The sequence below is a fragment of the Choloepus didactylus genome, chromosome 10 (genome assembly GCF_015220235.1).
Source record: "Choloepus didactylus isolate mChoDid1 chromosome 10, mChoDid1.pri, whole genome shotgun sequence".
Classification (NCBI taxonomy): domain Eukaryota; kingdom Metazoa; phylum Chordata; class Mammalia; order Pilosa; family Megalonychidae; genus Choloepus; species Choloepus didactylus.
Window position 1 is genome coordinate 70,230,284 of NC_051316.1, and position 26,195 is coordinate 70,256,478.

The window sequence follows — 26,195 nt, forward strand, 5'->3', positions numbered from 1 at the left end:
AATTTTAAAAATATGTCCTTCTCTTGGACTATTTGACCATAAGTCACCATAAGTTTTTAGGTTTATTTATGTAATTGAGTATGATCTGAAAACTTTAAACTTTCACATATCCTATAAAATTTTCTGATTTCTGTTACTATGTTGCTTAAAGGGGATATGTTTTCTGGAATCTATCTAAACAAGGAATTTTAATTTCAACCAGTAGATGTCAGAATAACATTAGCCCCTAGAAAGTGGTTTCTCCGAGACTGTCAACAGAAAATAGAGGAACTATCTGTAGGCATTCATGTGTAATTAATGCTTTTGATTACTGAGCACCATTTCAACAGTTCTGCAGTGAGTACAATCATCCTTAAAGAGTACATCAGCCTTTTGTTTTAACCATCACTCAGCCATTCAAATATATGTTCAACAATGGGATACTAGGAGACACAGAGAAGGGATCAAAATCAGGGTGGGAAGAATTAAAAAATCCACTTTTAAAGTAAATTTTTGGAAGTCTGATGGGTAAGATTAGAAAGCAAATATTAATTGAGAGGATCATGCTGAGATGACCATTTTTCTGGCTTATTTTTCACTAACTCTAGCAATATACTTACTGTCCAAAAGGTATGAAATTCGGAAGATTCTTTTCCTGATCTTGCCAAATTACTTTCTAAAAATTACTTATCCCAATTGATAATGCCCTCAGCAATATATGAGAGTGCTTTCTAACCCAAAGTTAGGAACAATTATAAAACATACTCTTCAGTACTTAAAATAACTAAATTGCCATCTCAATAAATTATGATCTAAGTATTTGTGATGAAACTTTGCATCCTTAATTTTTTAAGACTCCCAGTTAATGAGGAACAGACAAGATACTTCATGAACAATCTCAAGATTCTCTCTTTAACCAAGGAATTTTAAAACTAGAAGTATCTCTATTAAAATAAGACAGTGCCTTGTGTCACTACTGTAACTTTGCTGGATTAACCAAAGCTTTAGGTTATAAAATAGTGTAAAACAAGGTTTTATGATATGCAGATAATGATTCTTTAAAGTGAAAACACAGGAGAATCCACCCAGAAAGGTATTAGAACCAATGTGTGTCAGAAATGTAGACAGAAAACCAATATGCTCAAGCTATATATTTCCTACTACTGCCAATAAGTTTAGAATGTGAAAATAAAGTCAATTCAAAACAGCAATCTATATACTAAGGACAACTTGAAAGAATTCAAAACATTTTTACTGTATTGAGTGACTAAGATGTCAATTTATTAAGTTTTAAGGCCACTCAAATCAAAACAGTAGCTGAAATTTTTTAAAATAGGACAGAGAGTATGTAAGTCAACTAGAAATGTAAATGAACAAAAGCCTACAAGGTTTTCAAAATGATGTATCATGAGAATAAACCTCTCTTAGTGGTTATGAAAATGTTTTCTATATCTACAATAATTAAAACAGTTCAAAATTAATTCAAAATAGCAATCTATATACTAAAGACAACTATTTAATAACTTGTGAAAATCATTACGATGAAACTGCAAAGATTAAGATACAGTATGATGCCAACTTTATTAGTAAAAACTATCATTTACTGAATGCTTCTCTAGGCATGTCTTATGCTAATACTTTGTAACATTACCTCCTTACAATTCTGATGTACAATTATTAACTACTACTCCCATTCCCAATGAGGAAACTGAAACTTAAAGGGGTTAAGTAACTTATCTCAAGGTTTGTCAGCAGTTGGTTACAGTTGGTTGAGCTGGGGAACAGAACTCAGAACAGGCTGAATGGCTGATGAGACAGTGGTTTTAATTCTTTATGGTGTTTTTGTATTTTTGAAATGTTCTGTAGAAGCATATTTTGTCTTTGTTATCAGAACAAAATAATTTTACTTAAGAACCTGTAAAAATGTGAACAAGTTCAGATGTGTTTTGCCTTGCAGATAAACTACAGAAAAACTGTTGGTGAGTGGGGAAAAAAATTAAATCTGAATTTGTTTGGGTAAAAATAGAATGTTTTGCTTAATGGCACATGTATTTATAATTAGGAAAAAACAAAATATATAGAGATTTTTAAAAACAACTTGAGAAAAAGTCATAATGATAGCAGTCAGTGTCTTTTGAAGTTGGATTTATTTCTTTTTATCCAGCTTTTTGCTTAGCGTCTTTGGCATATATAAAAAGCATTTGACAAATATCTGTACATATGTATGTGAATAATATAGCCAGTATTAACAGAAGTTATTTTTGGCAAGTGAAATCATCAATAATTTAACTTTATTTTGATTAATTTCCCTGTACTTTCTACAATAGAAAAAAATTTTCATAATCAGAAAAGCTAATACGTGTTAATATTTGCATGCTTAGAAGAAAAACTCAAATGAAATAAAATAGTAACAGAATGCTTTATGTGCTTGTAGCTTTTATCCTCTTTTAAATATTTTTCTATGTAGTCAAAATTTTCTTTAAAAAAGTATCAGCTTATGAAAACAAATCTTTCCCACCAATCATTTTAAAGCTACCTAAGATTTCCATATGTATAAGGAAGGAATTCCAAGCTAAATCAGTAGCATTAGCGTAGCATCAGCCAGTCATTTGTATGATTGCTAAGAGAGCTGTCAACTGCAGAAGACTGGAAAGTAAAAGGATGAGAAGGTGGGTGTGTGAGGTGGGGTATGTACCTGGAGCAGTTGGCTCAGCTGATTAAACAATACTTAATTATAAAGTGACAGCGCCAAACATAATAAAAGGCAAAACCCTTTTACAACTATGGAAAGAGAAAAGCTGTTTATACAGAAGAGAAGACAAGCAAGGAAATACTACTTTGCCATGTCATAATTAGGAAGTGAAAAAGTAATATATCAGTGTTATGCAAAAATTAAAGAACTATCCCAAAGAAAAATTATCCTCAAAAGGTCAAAATGCAAAAAGAGGGACAACTTTGATCTCATAAAAATTAACTGACTAGTCAGTAAAACTGTTAACAGACTGGAAAAAAAAATGCAAACAAATGCCAGTTAAATTATATTTATTATATAAAGAGATCCAATAACTTGATATGAAAAACAAAGCAATTCCAATAGATAGTCACACAGACAAAGGACATGAACATCTGCTCAAAGAGGAAACACAACTACTCAAGATACACAAATGTTCAACCTCATTAATAAAGAAATGATTGGGATGCCATTTCTTGTTTATCCAATACACAGTTAAGAGCAATTTCTACTTTCTCTATTTTCTAAATGTCCTTGGATGTGCTATTTTTAGTAATATAAAGCTGAGTCATTTAAAAAAAACATAGTATGAAAAATTCTGCCAATGCAGAAATCATAAAAAGCATTAAAATGAATCAACACTTGTGTGGGGAGTAAGGGTCAGATCCCTAGAAGCCAATTCTTTTTGCCTTGGTTCCTGAGTTTTGTTTTGGGATTGTCAATAAGGAGAAAGTTGTTCCTGATTTATACTCTGACAGTTTCCCAGGTATAGGGATACATATATGTACACACACACACACACACATAATATATGTATGTATATATATATGTATGTTATGTATTTTTTTTCCCTTCAGGTAGACAATTATTCCAGACAAGTACTTCTTCAGAATCACTCCTTGAAGTACCACTTCAAATTCACCACGGAGGACTCCTATGATTCTAACTGCTACTAATGTCCCTTTTAGATCTCCCCATGTGGTTCTCAACCAGTAGGCAAGCTCTTGGTATCGGAGAGGCTGAAAATTTGCTCTAGTACCACCTTCAGTTCAGCAGTGTCCTAAGCTTTCTGTAGCTGGCTTCTTGGGGAATCTGAAGTTGGTCCTGTCTTTTAGACATGGCTGAAAGGACATTTCTTATTCGATGCAGAAGAGAATTTATTCTCTGCTTGCTCAGACAGTAGCCCTGAGGCAGATCACACACAGCTCAGGATGCACGTGGGCTGGAGCAGCACCAGTCACAATAGCCCCAAATCACAAAACAATATTAGACTAGCTAAATTGGGAGACTGAATTTCAAATTCTATAGCATTGTTCAGCAAATTTCTTTCTTTGCTTTTTACATATTAGAAGTTTTACTGAACAAAAATGTGAAAAATAGTGAAGTCTAAATTTACTGAGCAAAAGCAATTCTCTGAAACTTCTACTTTGCTAATTAACCTGTATAAAAGCAACTCTACAGAAAACAAATAATATACAAGTTACTTCAACAGCAAAACAGAAAAAGTAATGTTAGTTTCATCTGAAATAACAATTTAGTCAAATGATAAATTTGGTTGTCAATTTAATCTGTTGTAGCCCCTATCTACCTTTCTCTTTTTCTTTCCAGAAAGATACTAAACCGTGATTTAGGGCTATAGCACTTTGTTGTTCTTTAAAATTTATTATTTCTCTTGTCTGCCTCAGAAACTTCACATACTCTGAATGTGCACACACAATCTGGTGAGTTGACAAGGTATGTCAAAAACTTGATGAAAAAAGGGAGGTAGCTAATAATACTTGGCAACCCTTTGTTTATTCGCAGTTGTAGTTTGCCTCCCTTTGATGTTTTGCAGTCAAAGATGAAAAGAAAACTTCCAACTTTGATGCATAAAGAACATAATTATAAGTTCACTACAATAATCCCCAATTTGATTTATACAACACAACAAAAAGGCATCTAAACATTTTCCACACACCTTTTTCCATTTGTTACAACACCTGGCTATGCTGAACACATTTTCAGAATGCATTTGTTAATCGTTTGCTACACTTACTAAGCCAAACAACACAAAGAACATCAATTACCTTTTAATCTAATAACTGTACCAATCGCTGTAAGAAGAGATACAACAAAGAGGAGATCACCCATGATCCATCGCAAAAGTATTACACCTTAGTCCTAGGAATGATCCGTAGGTGCAGAAAGAGGTGATTCTCTAGAAGGCGACCCAGGGTTTTCTTCAGGTGGAAAAACCGTGAGGGTACAAGCTCGAATGCCACCAAGAGACTCTGGAAGGTCAAAAACTTTGTGCCACTCATCTTTTTCGGGGTCATATTTTTGGACAATTTCTACCATACACCGATTATTCCAAGAATATCCACCAACGACATAGATTTTATTTTCAAAGACCGCAACTCCAACATCACTCTGACCTCTTAACATAGCAGCAATTGGTGTCCACTGGTCCAGAGTTGGTGAATAGTACTCACAACTTAGTACATCATCATAATCACTTGTTCCTCTGAAGTGATTGCCACCAATGACATAGAGCTTGTCTCCAACTGTACACATGCAATGCAGACCTCTAACTGTAGTCATTGGAGCTTTCTGTGTCCATTTGTCTGTATCTGGGTCAAAACACATGAGCTCATTTTGGAAAGTGTCATGAGTAATTCCTCCTGAAATATACATTAAGCCTCCATACACTGTTCCAGCATGGCCATAGTGAGGTTCACTCATTTTTGCAACATAGCTCCACTCATTCATTCTTGGGTTGTAACATTCTACTGTAGCCAGTTCACCAGCTGCACTGCGCCCACCAACTGCATACAAATGTCCTTTGAGGGCACTCAAGTGGAAGAATGTGCGCTTTTCATTTAACGATGCAACTTGCATCCATTTATTATACCGAGGATCAAATCTGAAAACTGTATCAACGGCAGTTTTTCCTTTGGTATCATAATTGCTTTGACCACCAACTACATAAAGAAAGTTTCCAATGACAGCAATGCCATGCTGGTAACGAGGAGCATCCATGGGGGCTAAAGATCTCCACTCTTGTGCCCTTTCATCATACATTCGTAATTCTTTACTTACAACCAGCTGCTGCCTCAAAACTCCTCCTAATGTAACCAAGTGAGTGGAATCAGATCGAATGGCCGTTCTGTCTGACTGCATCACTGGCTGCATATACGGCATCATTTGGTAATTGCTAGCTTCCAAAAGCAAATTCACACAGGTATTGTCCGTCCTCATGAAATCTACTGTCTGCACATAATTGATGAGATCCTGCGGTGTCATCAGTGGAAATCGGATGTTCTTCATTAATTTTGCAGCATAATCCATCCGTGGGTCTTCCAATCTTAGCCAGCGGCAAGCAGCCTTGAAAAGTTCAAGTTCAGAACAGTGCTTTAGACTATTACTGGAAAGCACAAAGGCAAGCCGTTCAAATGGGAGTTTCAGGAACTCTCCAGTACTCAATAATGCAGGAAAATTCTTAAGGATGAAATTATTAACATATTTATCCACTTCAATAAGATTGTAGGTGTTAGCAATTCGTCCAACCTCAACACAGTTATCTAAAGAGACCCCTGATATAAGAAATACTTTGCAGAAGTCCAAAACAGGTAAAATCTGTAAAAAGCTGGCAGCTTCAAGTGTATCCTGAAGATTGTCCATATTAAGAGAAAGTTTTGCAGTATAAATAAAATCAATGATTTTCTTCAGACCAACCTTGTTCACCCCATGAAGCTTAATGCACATTAAATCTTGTTCTTTCATTCCACCTGTGAACATAGCCTTGAAATAATCACTAGCAGACGCCATCATAGCTCTGTGAACAGGGAAGATTTCATCTCCATCCCCTGGTATCAGGGTCACATCACAAAGCAATCCTTCTATTCTAAGTTGATCAAAACCTTGCAATACCACTGAACTGTGGGTATTGCTGGTAAAAAAACGTGTGGTTCCTGCCTTGCAAGGCTGCAAATGGGCAGAAACGCCCATTTCGCTGTTACCAACAGACACTTTCATGTGAAAGCCTCCTTCTTGCACAAAGAGATGTTTGCCGGAAAGAGGCTGTAACCTCGACGTTTTAAAGGAAACAAGGATTTCCAAAAAAACCCGAGAGCTCCCTTTCTTTATCAAGGACAAGCAGTCACTGTGGCGCCCCTCAGGACACCCTCGTCAATCATCCACTGAGAACTGTTTTGTAGCAGGACCACAGCGAGCTGTGGACTTCAAATCTGATTATTATGCTGATGATTCATCACCTGAAGGCAGTTAAATGACCCGGTTCACCTCGTCCGGCTCCTTCAGCAGTTCCGCTCCAGGCCAAGGGGGAGGCGCCGCCACGTACTGAGGCTCCCCGGCTCGCTCAGCGGCAAGGCCGGGACCTCGGCTTACGGCCGGTTGCGCCCTCCGCTGTCACCAGCGCGTCGCGCGCCCACAATGCTCTCCCAGAGTAAGGGCCTGGAACACTAGCCAAGGCCTGGAACACGGGCCTAGCCCCGGACACCGAGCCGGTCCTTCCGGAAAAGAAGAATCCCAGGATCCCCCGGGCTAGGAGCGGCTGTGACAGCCACTGCGGCTGCGCTCCTGACTGAGCTCATCAGTGGGAGGGCGTGGGGGGGAGGGGAGAGGAGAGGAAGTGCGCCGGACGCGGGAAGGGCGGGGCGAGGGTGAAGGAGCGGTGCGGAGGAGGTGGGTGTGAGCGAGGGCTTTTGGGGTCGCGGATCGCCTCTTTTCTGGGACTAAACAGGTCGGAAAAAAGTACACGTATATTATGCTGCATTTGGCATACATTTTTCGCGGTATCGGAGCTCTCTCTCCAAATGCGTACTTTTTCTTTAAGGTTTACACTTCCTGGCTTCTGCCGTTTTAATCACTGTGAAACACGGGTATCCTATAAATTGAAAGGAAACTGGCAGAGGAGGGGTTGGGGAAAAAAAAGGCTTAAAATTTTTTCTCTATAAAACAATTTGTAATTCTTATTCCAAACAATTTAACAGATACTTAAGTTATAAGTTTGGTTCATATTTTCGGATTTTAATTTTTTTAAAACGCGTATAATTTGTCTCTCTGAATACCAGATTGTCACCATGCTATGTAAATAATGTATCCTGAATTTTTCGCTCCCAATGCCATCATAAATAATTTTTTCATGCTTTTGTTTTCCATTGTCAACGTTTTAAATGGCTACACAATTTTCCAACAACTATATATGCTATGGTTACCTTTGCCCATTATTTGTTTCTGAATATATACATTCTTGTGCATTGTATACAATATATAATAAGCTTATAGAATCTGAGCTCAAAAATCTCCCCTGGTTTTGGATAAATCCAAAGAGTAGAATGTTGGTTGAAGACATAATGAGTATCTTTTTCCAAATTATTGTCTTCAGCAATGTTTGAGAGTGCATCCCCCCCCCCACCGAGTTTTCCCTTTATGGTATTTTATTAATTTGCATTTCTTTACATACCTGTAATTTTAATTTTGGCATACAAATAAATGTAAACTTCGACACAATTTCTTCTAACATTTTCCACAATTTGAGGTTATGCTCATTTGATGTGAGTAGACAAGTGGCTAATAAATGTGTTTTGAAAAATCAACTTAATTAGTAACTAAAGCTATGACAATTTGAAAAGAAAATTTCAACCATAAAATATTCAAAGATAAAAGTATTCAGAACTAAATAAATTCCAGGCACTTTAGGTGCTTTACATATTCTCACAACAATTTTATGGTAGATATAATTATTATTTCCATTTTACAAATGAGAAGATTGAGGGACAAAGAAAGCTAATTTCCCAAAGATCACATAACTATAAAATAGGAGAGCTGGGATCCAAACCTAGATAGCTTGACTCTCAGGCCTTTGCTCTTTACCATTCTGCTACAGTGCTGTCATGGTTTAAAAATAAAGCTTATTATTGAAGAAGTTGAGATTGATGTTGGGTTTATAAATTGACATTTCATATAGACTGAGCATATTTTTTCCTTAAGGTACAGTAGTTCCAATTTTAGAAACATATTTTGGTACAGTAAATCCAATTCTAGGACAATATTCTACTGTAATAAAATATGGAAAATTATGCAAAAACATGTATATCCGTGCATAATCTATTTTAATACTAGGAATTTAAAAATAATTAAATAGTCAATAACAGTAATGATTAAGCTATACATTAACATGATGCATTATGTTTGCAAACTGCTTGCAAACTGTTCTTAAAGTCTTAAGAAAATATATGATAAAAATATGTGCAAAACTGCATAATGTGATCTCAACTATATGTGGGTGGTTTGTAAAATTAGCTCATGTTGCCACTGTTACATACAAAGATAAAGAAATGCCTTTATTTTGCTATAATTACACTGCTCCTTCTCCAGAACCCACACCCAGAGGGGGCATTAACTAATTGTCCAATTTTATTTTATTTTTAATTTTTTAAACATGTATAATCTCTTTTTAATGCTGGTGAACTCAAGGATTATAGATAATAATAAACTTTAGGGAAAGCTGGGCTGAGTGGGGGATTATCTTCCAAATTAAAGTGAAGGAGGATAAGCATCCCCACTGTGTCAAAAGCAAAAAAGACAAAGAGCCCAGTTGTGGGTGAGCAAGTTTGGCAATTCCTATGTTCATCCCTTCCACAAGTATTTACTGTGCCCCTACCACGTGCCAGGCACCAGGCTGTATGCGCTATTGAGGCAATAACACAATCCCTGCTGTGAAAAAGCAGCAGGCCAGTGGGAGACCAGGCAAGTAGACAATTAGAATCATGGACATGCTCCACTCTGCAAATACCTCCTTGGGTTCTTGATGTGGCCCCACATCATGTTTCTATCTCATATTCACCTAACTCAGTACAACTGCTACTTGCATTAAAAAGTCTCTCTTCAGGAATAGCTAAGGTTTAGAAAAGTCTTTGTAACTGTGAAAAAAGCCTGAATTCCTTTTCTCCCAACTTTTTGAGGAGTCTCTACCAGCAGCACATGATACTGCTGTCACTCTCCCTGACCTAGAACCTGGGCCAGTGGAGATGGATCTCCAAGATGAGCAGTGCAATCTTTTCAAGGACATCTCCTAAAATAAGATTTTCCAAAACTTTCCATCTGCCCTTTCCAGATCTGCCTTGAGAGTATCAATCCTGTGATGCCTAAATTCATTCAAGATGGTTCCCAGTTTGCTGGTGTTGCTGTGAGGTTTGGGGCAGCAACAGCCAGATGGAGGTCCCTCCAGTCCATGGACAGGCAGAGACCACCAAAGGTGATGACTCTCAAGAATGTGAACTACTTTCACACTAGGATCAAAATGATGCACTTCACATCTGTTGTTGGCCATGTTACCCTCAATATGGGTATCATCACTTCCCAGTCCCAAAGAGTAGAGGCAGTACTGCTTTCCTACTGCTTTGGTGAGCTAAGCCAAATCTGTCGAGACAACTGACCAAGGTTTCTTTGTAGAGCTGTAGTCAATAGCCAGACTGTCTGTACTCAAGATTGCATGCAGTCTGGGTCATACTGATGTATCTCAACAACTCCAGGTTTCTTTATCCAGGACCTGAGCTGGGTCTGCCCAAGGCTGGAGCTCTATATGCCACTGGAGACTCTTCTGGAGGGGTCAGCTGCGTGGGTCACAGCCAGATTCTGACATCCCACTCTGGTTGTACTCAGCAGCTGGGGGCCTGGCCTGGCGTGCCATAGCTCCAGGCACAGGCCTTGACTTTATTTTAAATTCAAATGCTCTGTTTAAATGCTTTTCAGTTTATCTTGGATAAAACTGCTCCGTCTCTCAGAGACGACTCCTTCTGATTTTTGTCCCTAAATGGTATCTGAAACGATGGGAATTGTTTCCACATCCTTTTGACATTGTGGGTGCCCCACCCCCGTGATGGTCCTTTTATGTGTGCTGGTGGCATCTGGTCTTCAGGGAGATCTCTCTTGTCCTTACGGTGTCACTATATGTAGCAGTCTCCAGCTGTGTACCCCAGGTCCATTCTTTTGGCCTATCCAAGTCTCCCTGTGAGAATTAGTCATCTTCCCTCCTTATTGACTCAATTTCTCTTTAGCTTTGGGTGCTTAGTATGTAGGTCAAGTGATCCACTCCTCCACTCCCCCACCCTGTCTTGACTATGAAATTATCTTATCTTACTCATTGCCATAATGTTCAGACCATCGGAGGAGAAAGAACAGATCAGCAGAGTTGTCAGCCTCAAGGTCTCCTTTTTGCTGACCATGCTGGGATGCCATGCTTCCCCGGATTGGTATGAGATGGTCCCCATGAGCATACTTACAGGGAGTAGCAGGGCAAGAAGCCATTGCCTTTGGTGGTCCCCTAAACTTATTTAGCACACCCTTCTCCTTCCAGAAGACAACAGGAAACAAAAGTCTGGGGCATGCAAGTACTGCTGTCTGACCATCTCCACATGCTCACATGCATGCTCCATTTTCCCATGAACTTGAACTCACAAAGTACAAGTTCAAAGATAAAATTATTAAGAATTTCAAGATGGCAATGGCAGAGCTTTAAACCAAGGGTGGGGTTCTTCTAACTGTTCAAGTGTTGTCACACATACACACAAAAAATCAGCAGCAGTAGCCCCAGGAGAAAGAGAATAACCCTGCAAGTAAAAAGTAGTTAAAAATTACAGAAATCCAACATATAAAATTTAAAGACTCACCCGTATTCACTTAGTGGGATTCTGCTTGGAATCCTCAATCTGCTCGAGTGCAACTCAACTTCCCTGAGCCTCAGTCTTCTCAAATAGAAAATGAGGTAAAAAAATATCTAGAGCTGATTGTGTCAGTTTGGATGTATTATGTCCCCCCAAATGCCATTATCTTTGAAGCAGTTTGGTAGGGGCAGACATATTAGTGTTGATTAGGCTGGAACCTATTGATTGTTTCCATGGAGCTGTGACTCAATCAACTGTGGGCAGGACCTTTGACTGGACAGTTTCCTTGGAGGTGTTACCCTACCCATTCAGGGGGGGTCTTAATTAAATCACTGGAGCCATATAACAGAGCAGCCGTGAGTGACTTTTAGAGCTACAGCTGAGAGACTTATTTTGAAGATGGCTGTTGGAAGCTGACACAGAGACATCTTGGAGAATGCCATTTTGAAACACAACATGGGAGCAAGCAGACACCAGCCACATGCCTTCCCAGCTAACAGAGGTTTCTGGATGCCAATGGCCTTTCTTCAATGAAGGCACCCTATTGTAGATGCCTTACCTTGGACACTTTATGGCCTTAAGACTGTAACTGTGTAACCAAATAAACCCCCCCCCTTTATAAAAGCCAATCTGTTTCTGGTATTTTGCATTCTGGCAACATTAGCTTACCAGAACACTGATTCAAGTACATTTTAAAGCACTTAAGATAATCCCTTCCTCAGAGTTAGCACTTTAATACATAAATAAATGCTTCCTTCATTTTCTCGATATATTATATATTACATAAGAATATTACATCTTTTTCTATAAAATGGTTTGAAACTGTAACACCTCTCTCTTAGTAGCTGACTGACTCACAAAGATCAGCTGAATTTTGGCAAGAAACTTGAAGAGTGAAAGATAAGCCTTCACCATATCATCACCACCACCAATGGGTGCTTCTCTTCCTCCAGATCCCTTTTTAAAGAGGAGTAAAGTTAGACTAACAGATTGATGAAACTGACAAGAATGTAGATACAAAGCCACACATACACTGTCAATGTATTTTCAATTATGGAGTAAAGGCAATTCAATGAAAAAAAAGGATAATATTTTAAAAAATTAGTGCTGGAACAAGTAGACATTCATATGCAAAAAATAAAGAAACTTATCTGTACTTTACAATTATACCATATACAAAAATTAACTCAATGGGTCACAGACCTAAATATAAACCCTGAAACTATAAGATGTCAAAAAGAAAAAATAATTGTGACCCTTGGCAAGGCAAATATTTCTTAGAATTAATACAAAAAGAAAAATCCACAAAAGAATTGATAAGTTGCATTTAAAATTATAAATGTTTTCTTTTCATTGAATTTTGTTATAAAAATGAGAAGGTAACACTCAGACTTGGAAAACACATTTATTCAAAAAAATACTTAGATCTAGAACTTTAGAACTTTTACAACTTTAAAATAAGATTACAAACAACCCCCCCCGAAAATTGACAAAATAATTGAACAGATACTTTATCAAAGAAGATATATGAAAGGTAAATGAGCACATGAAAAGATATTCAAAATCATTAGTAATCAGAAAAGTGTCAAGTAAAACTATGAGACATCACTACTATCACTTTAGAATAATTAAATTTAAAAGGCTGCCTTTATCAACTGTTGAGGATATGTTAAGTGAAACTCCTATACAATACTAGTGGGAGTGAAAATGGTACAGCGACTTTGAAAAATTCTGGCAGTTTCTTAAAATGGCAAGCACACACCTACCATACAACTTAGCTATTCCTCTTCTATATAATTACACGAGAATCAAACGTTTATGTCCACACAAAGACTTGTACAGGAATATTCATAGCAGCTTTATTTGTATAGCCCCAAACTGCAAACAATCCAAATATCAACAGGTGAATGGAGAAAAAAGATGATATATATCCAGACAATGGGATAGTACACACTCAGAAAAAAGGAATGAACAAATAATACATGCAACAACATAGATGATTCTCTAAATAATTAAACTGAGTGAAGGAAGCCCAGTGTGGCATGGGGTTGGCATGAGAATGAGAACCCATAGGAAATAGAATGCAAAGGTCTGCTTTGGGGTAAGGGATAAAAGGATGCCATGAAGTCAAAGGTGTGGAGGAATGTGACCCCTGCCAACTTGCCACATGTGCCTGTCCCCATTCTGCTCCTGGATGCACTTCAAACGTCCTGTCTCCTGTGGGCACGTATGTAGTTCCCTGTTGTGGGTACTTTTCCAGAACAGTTACAGCAAGATCCATGCTCTGAGGAAGTGACAGAGCAATTATGGAAGCGGACATTCTACTGTGTGGGGAATCTGGGGAAGAGTCTGCTCTGTCACCTTTGGGATCCATTGAGTAATCACTCATTCTGGTCTCCTTTAGCCATCTCTGCCCACTGGACCATGCCACTGCCTCACTCCCCATTTTATCGTCACCATCAATGGGTGCTTCTCTGCCTCCAGATCCATTTTTATCGTTGTACCGTATTGTTCATGGACCATTTCGCCATCACTCCCCTCTCCCACCACCACAACTTACCTTTTACTTTCTACCCGAGAGGATGCTCAGATACTGAGAACTACTGCCCATCCACAACTTGCTTTGTCTTTCAACACTACCTCCTCACCTGAACACACTTGCAAAGTCCATCTCTCCCTCTCCAGTTACCTATGTTTCAAGGGCTGTCTCAATAGCAAAGTTGTAAAACCCTTTGAAAGAAAACTTCAAGCAGGTCAGGGAGAAGAGAGGTGACCACAGCCTGGAGAGCTCTCCCTGCACCCCCATCTTAGGTGAAGGACACGAGATGGCCATAAGACGGTCCACTCCAATTCTGCTCACAGGCTTGCACAGGTCCCTCAGACTGGGGCGAAAAGCAGTAGATGATTCTTGATTCAGAGACCATCCTTTTTAAGGGTGACAAGAATCATCATCTACTCAGGAGAGGACCCTAGGAGACTCTTAGAAGCAGAGAATCAAGGAGAGGATGCAGGATTCAGGTCCTTCCACCTCAGAGAGATGAATCCCTTTGCTCAGGAGAGGGATTACCAGAGATCCCTGGGAATAAGACACCCTAGTTTCTTCCACAGGCTCCACCAAAGAATAACTTAAAAAAACAAATGAGGTGAACATTTCAGAGATGTCATTTATGGAAAATAAGGAAGGTATCAGAAGATCCACAGCACAAATCCATGACAGTGTTAACCTCTGTGCAGAGTCCAAACCCACTAGAAATCTGAGCTGTCTTTTTGGGCAGTGGGGATAAGGAAACTCAGAAGAACAAGTCAGACATTGGCTAGATCCTAAAGGAGAAATTGGGGCTTATGCTTGGAGTTAAAGAAAGGAGAGACAGTCCACCATGGAGGAGCTCAAGGACTAAGCAGGTCCAAAGACAGAAAATCCTGCAATTACAGGGCCCTCTTTCCCTGAGAAAAGGAATGGCTAGGCCCATCCTGCAGCCTTCTAGCAGGCTATGAGGCCTGAGTGCCCTGAGTATCCAGAGGCAGGTCCAGGACAGAGTCAGACATTTTAAGAAAACTGAAATTCCAGGATCAACAACTGTGTTTGAGGAAACCCACTGCAAGAAGTCTAGGAGGGCTATGATCCCAGCCAGTTCCAGCAACCTTGGGCTGAAGACGTCAGGTCCACCAGGCTGCCCTTATCCTGCTCTAGGATTTGTCTCTAGGGAAGACACTTCTACAGAGTCAGAAAGTCCTCCTCTATGGCCTCTTTGGAGGGTAATTTCACAGAATTTTTGTATTACTAGAATTAAAGACCAACAATTAGTTCTCTCTCTGCTTTTTTTTTTTTTTGAAAGTATATTCTGGGGGTCCCCAAGACCACCCTCAGATTCAGTGATTTGCTAGAAGGACTCACAGAACCCTGAAAAGCTGTTACATTCATGGTTATGGTTTAGTACAGTGAAGGATACAGATTAAATTCATCAATGGAAAAGGTGCACAGGGCAGGGCCCAGGAGATTCTAGGTGCCTAGGTGCAAGCTTCCAATTGTCCTCTTCCGGTGGAGTCATGCAGACAAGCATTCAATTCTCCCAGCAATTATGTGTAACAATATGCATGGAGTTCTCCTAACCAGGGAAGCTCACCCAAGCCTTGGTGTCCAGGGGCTTTTTGGGGGTCAGGCATGGCCTACCACCTGCATGGCTGACCTTAGTCTCCAGCCATTCCAGAGGTCAAGCTGGTACTAGTGGTCCAAGGTCCCCATCATAAATCACACTATTATCATGGACTATCTGGCATGGCTCAAGGCCCCCAGGTGAACAAAGACACTCTTATCAGGCAGGATGTCCCAAGGGCTTAGACATTATTTCCCAGGATCCAGGCAAGGGCCACACCTTTCTTTGGGATATGGACAACCCAGACTTGCTGAGTTAATCCTTTACTGCGCAGGCCACATCCTGGTCCTCGGCCTAGGCTCTCTCACTGCAAAATGATCATATTTTTCTGAGCATCAACATTTAGTATAGTATTTACCTAATAGATACAGCAGTAGTATCAGTACGCCTAATATTTGGAGGAGCCAGTGTGGGGTAGGGATAGATTTAAAGAGCAAGTCAATTCATCCTATAAAATCATTATATATATTTTAATATTTTTGTACTAGTTTGGTCACTCATTCACTCCTTGAACTACTTTTATTATTTGTACTTTATGATAAACTTTTTTTGCAGAACTAATTTAGCATAGAAATTGTTAGCTAAATCCAGTTCTTTCTCAGGCCAGTCATTTTTCACTAGTATTACATCTTGAGGGGGCTTTAATTCAACCTCCCAATACATCTGATTATCAATATCAGCATTATAAGACATAAGACTTTTTTTTAATTCATTTTATTGAGATATATTCACATACCATGCAGTCATACAAAACAAAGCGTATATTCAATTGCTCACAGTACCATTACGTAGTTGTGCATTCATCACCAAAATCAATCCGACACCTTCATTACCACACACACAAAAATAACAAGAACAATAATTAAAGTGAAAAAGAGCAATTAAAGTAAAAAAGAACACTGGGTGCCTTTGTTTGTTTGTTTGTTTCCTTCCCCCATTTTTCTACTCATCCATCCATAAACTAGACAAAGGGGAGTGTGGTCCACATGGCTTTCCCAATCACATTGTCACCCTTCGTGAGCTACAGCTTTATACCATCGTTTTCAAGATTCATGGGTTCTGGGTTGTTTTTCATAGTTTCAGGTATTTACTGCTAGCTATTTCAATTCATTAGAACCTAAAAAGGATTGTCTATATTGTGCGTAAGAGTGCCCACCAGAGTGACCTCACAGCTCCTTTTGGGATCTCTCTGCCACTGTAGCTTATTTCATTTCCTTTCACATCCCCCTTTTGGTCAAGAAGATGTTTTCCATCCCACGACGCCAGGTCTACATTCCTCTCTGGGAGTCACATTCCACGTTGCCAGGGAGATTCACTCCCCTGGGTGTCTGATCCCATGTTGGGGGGAGGGCAGTGATTCCACCTGCCAAGTTGCTTAGCTAGAGAGAGGGCCACATCTGAGCAACAAAGAGGCATTCGGGAGGAGGCTCTTAGGCACAATTATAGGGAGGCCTAGCCTCTTCTTTGCAGCAACAGTCTTCCCAAGGGCAAGTCCTGTGGTAGAAGGCTCAACTCATCAAACCACCAGTCCCCTGACATAAGACTTTTTTACATAAGGTAGTTGAATCTCACCAACAGTGCCAGTGTTACACCCTATTGGAGTATGATAGTAGATGCAACCTGAAACATAAGAATCAAAAGATACTCACACATTACTAGAGTCCCATTCAGTCATCAACAACTGGACCATTTCCTCATCATAGTGTATGACCAAAATGTCTCCCAGAGCAATGACATTCAAGTTTGCAGGCTTCAATTCAACCACTTCAAGTTCCAAAAGCAGAAGTGGGCTTGGCAAACATGGCTTCACCCTTTCGGACATCTGGTATATTGAGCTAAGAGACAATATCTTCTCTTGCTCTGAGTCTCGAAGTACCAGTACAATATTGTTTAACCCATTTATTCATTCCTTTACTCTAAACAACTATTTCTCCTCTTCATTTGTCATTGCTTTTTACTTAAACTTTTCTGCCTTTGGAAGGGACATTAGTTTAGCAACTGTGCTGGTCCAGCTTGCCAGCAGAAATACTAATCTAGCAAGTGCCTTCCCCTCAGTCTACTCCCATTCATATAAGGAAGGGTAACACAGGTACAGAACTAGTGGGCTATCTTGTCCACTAAGCAATACAGCTACATTCACTGTCAACCCCAATTGTGCCATATGGGATGAAGGCACAATCCATCCCAGCAGGCCCTTAGGAATTCTAACATAAAAGTTAAAGGTGTAGTTACAGTTTCTTGCTTAGGGATCATCCCTGCATCCAGCACCTGCAGTTGCAGTCTTGGCCCAGGACTACTGCATCAGATAAGAAAAAAGAAAGTTAAAATGATGCGGGGAAGAACTGTATAGTCATTCCAGTATCCTCCCATACCCCCTACTCACCAAATCCCCAGAAAAGTGGAGGAATCCATCTAGTGGAGATACAACCTTTACTCCCCTTACATGCCCACTCATGAAGGGCACGTGCCTTTATCTCCCCCCATTTTAGATAAAAATGCTTCAACTGCGCATCCCAATTCTCTATTAAACCATTACTCTGAGGATGATATGCAACATATGTCCAGTTGATGTGGCATCTCTTTGCCCATTTTAGACAGTATGGGCTACAAAGTGTGTTCCTTGGTCTTAAGAAAGGTAACTCAGCAGTCCAAGCTGGTAGAGTGTCTGAAGCAATCTAACTTGGCAGTCCGGGTTGGTACAGTATCTTCTGTTCCATTCCTTTTACAGTATTACGAGCCTTTGCATCTACCACTGGGTATGTAAAGTCCAATCCAGAGGAAGGGTCTATTCCTGTCAGGACCCATTTACAGCCTCCTGAGACTAACAGGAGCTTTCTGATATAGTTTACTTGCTAGCTGTGTGCTGGGCCTTTCCCTTGGGGAATCTGTCCCATAGCCACCTGCATCCTCTGACCCACTAGTTGACGGAGCAGTTCTTGTTGGCACTTTGTGCCTCAGAAGGTGCAGGTGGAGTATGTTGAGATTCAGCCCACCTCTTCATTGCTGCTGCTTTCCCATGTCCACTCATTTCATGGACCTACATCATAGCTGCCTCAAGCAAGCATGCCAGGGTATTCACTGGTCAGTTCCAGTCACTTTTTGATCCTGGAAGGGGATTCTTCTGATAGGCATCAACACATCCTACTTAGATGCACCCCTTAAATTCCCACAGGGATTTCTATAGGGCCAAGCCCTATATAGGCATCCCTTTAATAGACCAGCTTTCCACTGCCCATCTGCTTGACTGTATGTCCAGGCCATCGGACCACAGCCCATGAATTGGGGAAAATCCTAGCATGGGGCAATTATCATTGTTCAGTTACTCCTCACTATAAGGATGAGCTGCAAATCACTAAAAATCACTAAGCTGATTTGTTCTTACGTTCTTCAATCAGGTTTTTCCATCAGTTGGTTGCAGTGAGGCAGCCTCACTGCAACCTTTCAAACGGGATGTTGTCTGTCCACCAATCGCAATAACTCTGCTTGGGAATAGAGGGTCAATATTGATAAAAGCCAAGCTGAGTGACTCGGTGATCACCCTCAGGCCCAACTCCCATAAACTTGTGCCTGAGCTATACATAAAAGGAGGTCACTTAGTGGGTTCTGTTTTGTTTTGTTTTGGGCTTGTTTGATTGTTTTTAATGTCAGGCACTAAAAGCACAAAACAGCACACAAAATTTATGATGATAACCAATGTGTTTCAGAGTGTTTAAAAACTAGGCATTTTAGACATATATAGCCTATATGACAAATTTATAGATATAAATAACCTGATCGGCCAATAGCTGGTCTACCAAAACAAACTTGTAGATAAAAAGTGGATGAGCATTTTTGGAGAGCTGGAATCTAATTCCTACAAATCCTAAGGTGCTTGTTTAATGGAAGGCCCATCCACTAGCTCACAACAAATGAAAGAAAGTAACTTTGAAACTATGTTTGATGAATGCAAAACTTAAGAATATGACTATAATTCCCCAATTTTAAAATTAAGTGAAAAAGAAAAAAAAATTTTAATGTGTTAAATGAGAGGATTGGAGAACACCCCCCAGTGCCATCAGCAGAGACTTCACCATTGAGAATTTCAGTGATTCACTAGACCGGCAAGAGGTGGCTTGCAGCCAATGCTAAAAACTGAACTCAAAGCCTCCTTTGAGATGTATTGATTATTATGGGAAAAGTGCATATAAAATAGAAATTAAAGAGATTACAACCTACTTTCATATTTGAAACGGAGATATGAAATTAAGTGAAATGTCTTCAGATTTTGACATTTAACTGGAAAAAAGTTATTTTACATATGCACTAAATTTACAAAATCAGCCACTGGTATATTTTATTTAAGAAATTCCACTGTGGAAATTTCATCTTAAATGGTTTTAAGCAACATGCAATATCAATTATTTTGAATACAAAATTTGCATGTGTTTGGATTTTCTTCAACTCATACAGGAATTTTGCTTATGGGTATCTTAGCCAAATTTGGAAGTGGCATTCAGATATTCAGATTTTTTTTAACAAGAACAGTCAAAGTGAGGTCTGTGAAGGAGTTTCAGTAAGCTGTAATTAATTAAAATTTATTTAAGATTGTCATTAAGGAGTTTCAGTAAGCTGCAGTTAATTAAACATTATTTAAGATAGTCACTGGGTTGCCAGATGTTGTCAAACATGGCAATTCTCTCAAATGAAAATGAGATAAGCTTATAAGCATATTTAAAAATATATATATTGATGAGTTTACTTCCACATAAAGCCGGGCAAGTAAAATTACATTAAATTTTGGTTTGGGTATAAACATTTAAACTTAAAATAATGCGAGTTTTAATACACTTATACTATTCAAAGATTCAGTATTTTTCAAATATTTTAATGCTGTGGGAAAAATGAACCATTAAATAATTAATAAAAGCATGTATAGACGCACACATTATCCTTCCACCTTGGGGTTCGGCTGGGCACTCACCATGTCCCCAACGCAGGCGCCTGGAAATCCCAGTATTTCGTATATTCGTTTCCACTCTCTCTGAATTTGTCGCGAGATTTCTCTCCAGAAATAATCCTGAATCTGTTAAAAAAAAAACAAAAAAAAAAAAAAAACACTGCAGTACGCTTTGGTTTCAAGCCGTCAACCCCCTCAATAAACGGATGCTTTTATCAAATAAGTCTCGGAAACGTACTTTATGAGAGGATAAAGCACACGAACATGGAGAAAGTTCAGAAGATGAAAGGGTCTGTGCTCGCTAGCGAACAAAACTGTCTCAGGCGAAGTCGCGGCAAGGGTCCCTCCTCAGCAATCGGGCAAAGAAAAGGAAACATCTTTACGCACCGTTTAAACTGCACCAAGGCGGTCCCCAAAGCGCCGTCTCCCTCGAGGAGAGGGACCAACTGAAAACGAAAACCTAGCAGGCGGAGCCGAAGGCTGAGGTTTTGAAAAGGAAGGTCAGAAAAGGCGAGTTCGGGCGCCCTCTGCCGGCGGGCGGTGCGCAGTGAAGCTTTGAGTTCAGGATTTAGCTGTGGCCGCGTGGCCGCTCTCGGTCGTCTACTGAAATCACTGAACTTCTCAATGGCGAGGTCTCTGCTGATGGCACTGGGCATGCGCTCCAACCCTTCCATTTAACACATTACTATGCCACCTTATAATTTTCCAGTCACTTCCCTTGTCCATGTAAGTTAGCACCATAAGGATTTTCCCTTTTAATTCACCAGAGCAACTAGCTCAGTCTTTTCTGCATCAGTCACTGAAAGGTTTGTAATTGATTCACTTTGGTGCAGTGGCCACAACTTTCACAGGTCTTGTATCCCACACAGTCTCCCATCTTATACATTTGTGGTGAGAATTAACTGGGTAATGCATATGATCCATCTGGAGTGTATAAAACATGGCTATTTTATAATCATTATTAGAATTATTAACTTTGTTGATAACATTTGAGATTCTCAGAAATACTTGCCAATTGATAATTTCATTTCGTCAATTATATATAAGAATCTTCAGCACCAACTGACAGATGGCATCAGAAAACTGGCATCTGAGGGGATAAGCCTCCAGATTATTCCCTTCCCCATCCAAAAACCACCCCAAGCTATAAAGCAGGCACTGTGGAACAGAGAAGTCATCCCTAATGCATCTTGTTCACATTCTTAATCCACAGAAGCTGTGAGCATAGATAAAGCTTTATTTTAAGCTCCTAAATTTGGGGGTAATATGTGCGAACATACACTATGGTAAGCATCAATTCATTTAAGGAGTAAATACACACAGACACAGACTTACCCACCACCCCAATACATGCACACACACAATGATAACTCTGTGAGAACTTCTTTGCAATAGCAGAACAAGGTGGCTCTTTCCTTGCCTACAAACAAGCAGGAGACTAGTAGAGGCAATGAGGCTATGGTATTAAGTCTAAGATGACTTTCTAAACAATGTGACCAATCGCCCTAGAGAGGGCTCCTGGCACCAGTGCCGGGATGGAGAGAAACCAGGATATATAAAGGGAGAAAAAAATGAGAAGATATGTGAAAATATAAGACTTAAGTGTGAAGTTTCCTGAATTTTTCAGTTAGCAAGGAAACCAAAATGGAAATTACAAATTAATTGGAAATTAAAAACATTGAATACATTATATATTAATAACTGCAGGCATAATCAAACATATTCTGAGAAAAATCTCTAAACATAAGTTTTATAATAGAAATCTTGAAAGTATAAAAACAAGTGAATACAAGAAAACTGCGGGTTGATAGTTATGTTCTTGATTGCACTGATTATTTCATAAGTGAATGCTATGTCAAAACTTATAAAATTGGATACTTTATATGTGTATACAGTATATATAACTATAACTCAATAAAGCTGTTTAAATAAAAGGTAAACAATATAATTGAATTAAGCATTCAATTCAAGATGCTGGAAAAAGAACAACAAAAATAAACCAAAGTAAAGTAAGGAATTAATAAATGTAGAAGCAGAAATGAATGAGTCTGAATACAGAAGAAAATGTCATAACCTTGGAGAAAAAGTCAAAAGGTGGTGATTCTACAAGACCAGTTTAGTAGGTAAAACTTTGGCAAAGCTGACATAGGGAATAAAGGAAAAATGCCTTTGGAATAAGAAATAAATCATAATTACAGATAAAGAAGAGAATCTTTTTAAGTTTTAAGGAAAAAAGAGTACTCAACTCCATATCAATAAACTTTATAATTAAATAGATAACTTTTATGAACATATAAATAATCAATTGACAACACAAAAGGTGGTAAATCTCTACCACTACACTCAAAAAAGGTCACAGGTAGGGAACTTTAAGATACTGATTATTTCTATGTTAAATAAACCTTTCCAGAGCATGGAAAAAGATGCAAAGCCTCCCAAGTCATTCTGTGATTATGAAACAACCCTGATGGCAATATTAGCAAATCTAATCTAGTAGTTTATTAGAAGTGTAGGATCTCAGGAGCAAGTACGATTTAGCCCAGGAACATCACAATGTGGGGGGGCGGGGGCTAGGAAATTATCTGAGTAGGGCTTCCTTCAGTTGCAAATAACAGGAACTCAGAAGGGAAGCCCAGAAAGACAGAGGGGGAGGGAGGAGGGGAGGAGAGGGAGGGAAGGAGAGAAGAAAAAGAGAAAGAGAGAGAAAGAAAGAGACAGGAAGGAAGGAAGGAACGGCGGAAGGGAGGGAGGGAAAGAAAAGTATTGACCTATTTCTCTAAGGTTGAAGGAAACCTTAGAACTCAAGAGGTATCTTCACCTACCACTCTTGCTCTCCCTTCCTCCACTCCCACACCTGAGGAAGGGAGAGCAAGAGCGCCTGGTGACATCAAAAGACAGGGAAGGAAGCCTTGTAGCCCGAGTCTGGGAAGGGACAGATGATTTTAGTATAATGAGGATCAGGAGGTGCACGGGCTTCAGGGTCAACCTGTGCAGTGGGAAGGGTCTGCCTGTGAGGGAGAAATTACTCTCAGGATGTAAGTGCCGCTGCCCACCATCTATCAGCAGAACAGAATACTAAAAATTACCGGCCATCGCATCAGAAATCAGACAGCAGAAGAGAAAGGATTTGTGGGTGGGAAGAAAGGAGGGCGAAAGCCAGACCGCCGCCGGGGCTGGGAGGAGCAGGCCGAGAGCGGGTTTCCGGGGCTGGAGCTCCCGGCGCCCCGGGCCCTCCGTGTGTGCGGGTCTGTGTGCGGAAGGCCCCCCAACCCGCCTTTGTCTCTGTCCACCACCTGGAGGAATTTTCTTGCTGCAGAAATTAGTGCCAATCCAGAGCCAGACCAGGGTGTTTACAGGTGACATATTCTGCACAGACTGCTGGGAGAGGGCGGCCATCGACTCCCAGTTCAGGGCTTTCCCCAGGGGACTAGGCTGGAATCTGCGCCAGGGGACCGACTCCAGATGAAATTGGGGGAGAAAGAAAGAAAGGAGAACCAGGAGAAGGAGGAGAAAAGGGGGAGGGAGGAGAAGCAGTTGAAATGGTTGTAGACTTTTTTGGAGTAAAAGTTACTGACCCAATAGGAAACATGGCCCAGGCCGCTAATCATGAGTCCAGGAAGGTATATATTATTATTCACTCACCACGAAGGAAGGTTGAGGGTAGAACTCTGTTGCATGTGTTTCCAGCACATTACTCTGTCCTACAGTTTTTGTATCATCCATTATATGAGCATATAGAATATATTCTCTAATTGCTACTAAATCAGTCCTTACAAAATGGACAAGTGACAATGACTAAAGATCATTCTGATTATGCCAATACTCAATGAATAAGAAAATCACCTATGTGATGCTTGTACTGTTAGAAGTACAGCTGCTGATACAATGATTCTGTAATCAGATAAGACATCAGCCAATTTTTTTTTCAAAACTGAGATCTATGAAATTTGAATTTATGGGTTTTTCTCCAATAAAATTTTCTCATTGCAAGGGACTTAAGTGTTGTCCAACTTAAAGATGATTTCAACCTTTTTTCATACACAAGTGTTCAATGTTTGCTGACCCCTTCTGTAATAAGAAGCAGTTATAAATGGAATGTTAATTTCATGTTTTGATTGTTCCTTGCTAGGGTATAGAAATACAACTGATTTTTATGTATTAATTTTGTATCCTGCTACCTTGTCTAATTCATTTATTACTTCTAATAGTTGTTTGGAGGATTCCTTAGGGTTTCTACATACAAGATCATATCATCCATGAATAGAGATAATTACTTCTTCATTTACAATCTGGATGCCATTTATTTCTTTTTCTTAACTTAATTGCTCTGACTTGAACTTCCAGTACAATGTTGAGTTTGCTCCCAATCTTTATCTAGATTGAGGAGGTTCTTTTCTATTCCTAGTTTGTTGAGTATTTTTACCATGAAAGACTGTTGAACTTTGTCAGATGTTTTCCTATGACTATTGAGATGGTCATGTGGTTTTGTACTTTATTATATTAATAGGGTGTATTACATTGATTGATTTTTGTATAATGATCCAACCTTATATTCCTGAGCTAAATCATGATCACAGCGTGTAGTCCTTTTTATATGTTTTTGAATTCAGTTCGCTGGTATTTTGTTAAGTTTTTTTTTTCTTTTTGCATCTATGGACATAAGGGATATTCTTTTTTCTTTTCTTATAACGTCTTTGTCTGGTTTTGGTACCAGGATAATACTGGCCTCATAGAATGAGTTGGGAGGTATTCCTTTCTCTTATAATTTTTGGAAGAGTTTGTGAAATATCAATGTTAATTATTTTTTAAACATTTGTTAAAATTCACTAATGAAGCCATCTGGGCCTGGACTTTGTGGAAGTTCTTTGTTTACTAATTCTGTCTCGTTACTTGTTATAAATTTATAACAGATCAACTTCTTCTTGAGTCAGCTTCAGTAGTTTGTGTCTGCTTTAGTTTGCTAGGCTGCTGAAAGCAATATACCGGAAAAGTGTTGGCTTTTACACTGGGAATTTATTAACTTACAAGCTTACAGTTCTGAAGCCATGAAAATGTCCAAATCAAGGCATCATCAAGCAATACTTTCACCCCAAGACTGGCTGCAGCAATCCTGGACTCCTCTGTCACATGGCAAAGCACATGACGGTGCCGGCTGGTCTCTCCTTTCTCTTCCTGGTTTCATTGCTTCAGCTTCTTGCTTCCATAGCTTTCTCTCTGCTTTTGTGGACTTTCTCCATCTGAATTTCATCCTCTTATGAAGGACTCCGGTAAGTGGATTAATGAGGTGGGTCACAACTTAAATTAAGATCCTTCTTACAGTGGGTCCACACCCAAAGAATGGATTAATTTTGAGAATGTGTTTTTCTGGGGTAAATACAGCTTCAAACCATCACAGTGTCTTTCTAGGAATTTAACTTTGTCCATTTGATCTAGGTTATCTAATTTGTTGGCATACAGATGTTCATAGTATTCCCTTATAGTCTGTTTTTATTTCTATAACATCTGAGATAATGTCCTTTCCTCTTTCATTCCCAATTTTAGTAATTCAAGTCTTCTCTATTTTTATCTTGGTCAGTCCAGCTAAAGATTTGGCAATTTTGTTGATATTTTCAAAGAACCAATTTTTGGTTTCCTTGATTTTCTGTCTAGTTTTTGTTTTCTCTATTTCCTTTTTTTCTACTCAAATATTTATTATATTTTCCTCTATTTGCTTTGAGTTTAGTTTGCTC

The 26,195-nt window shown here is 39.2% G+C and overlaps 1 protein-coding gene, 1 long non-coding RNA gene and 1 pseudogene across 3 annotated transcripts; all 3 read right to left on the reverse strand.

The window, feature by feature from the left end:
* Positions 1-2,211: 2,211 nt before the first annotated feature.
* KLHL9 (kelch like family member 9) lies at positions 2,212-7,277 on the reverse strand. The gene has a single exon (XM_037798262.1). It carries the CDS (start codon positions 6,722-6,724, stop codon positions 4,871-4,873), a length of 1,854 nt encoding a protein of 617 aa, XP_037654190.1. The 5' UTR covers positions 6,725-7,277; the 3' UTR covers positions 2,212-4,870.
* On the reverse strand, positions 7,195-13,899 carry LOC119545224 (annotated as a pseudogene).
* A 3,044-nt stretch (positions 13,900-16,943) lies between these two features.
* On the reverse strand, positions 16,944-21,043 carry LOC119504994. 2 transcript variants are annotated; one of them, XR_005210665.1, is made up of 3 exons: positions 20,854-21,043; positions 20,491-20,592; positions 16,944-17,826 (listed from the first exon to the last, which is right to left on the reverse strand). It is a non-coding gene; the product is annotated as an uncharacterized LOC119504994 (long non-coding RNA). The 2 variants fall into 2 exon arrangements; XR_005210664.1 differs by having other exon boundaries at positions 20,705-21,043.
* Between the last annotated feature and the right edge of the window lie 5,152 nt (positions 21,044-26,195).

Excerpts from the sequence above, each read along its gene's own strand:
- KLHL9 (XM_037798262.1), bottom strand. The coding sequence starts at position 6,724 with ATGAAAGTGTCTGTTGGTAACAGCGAAATGGGCGTTTCTGCCCATTTG.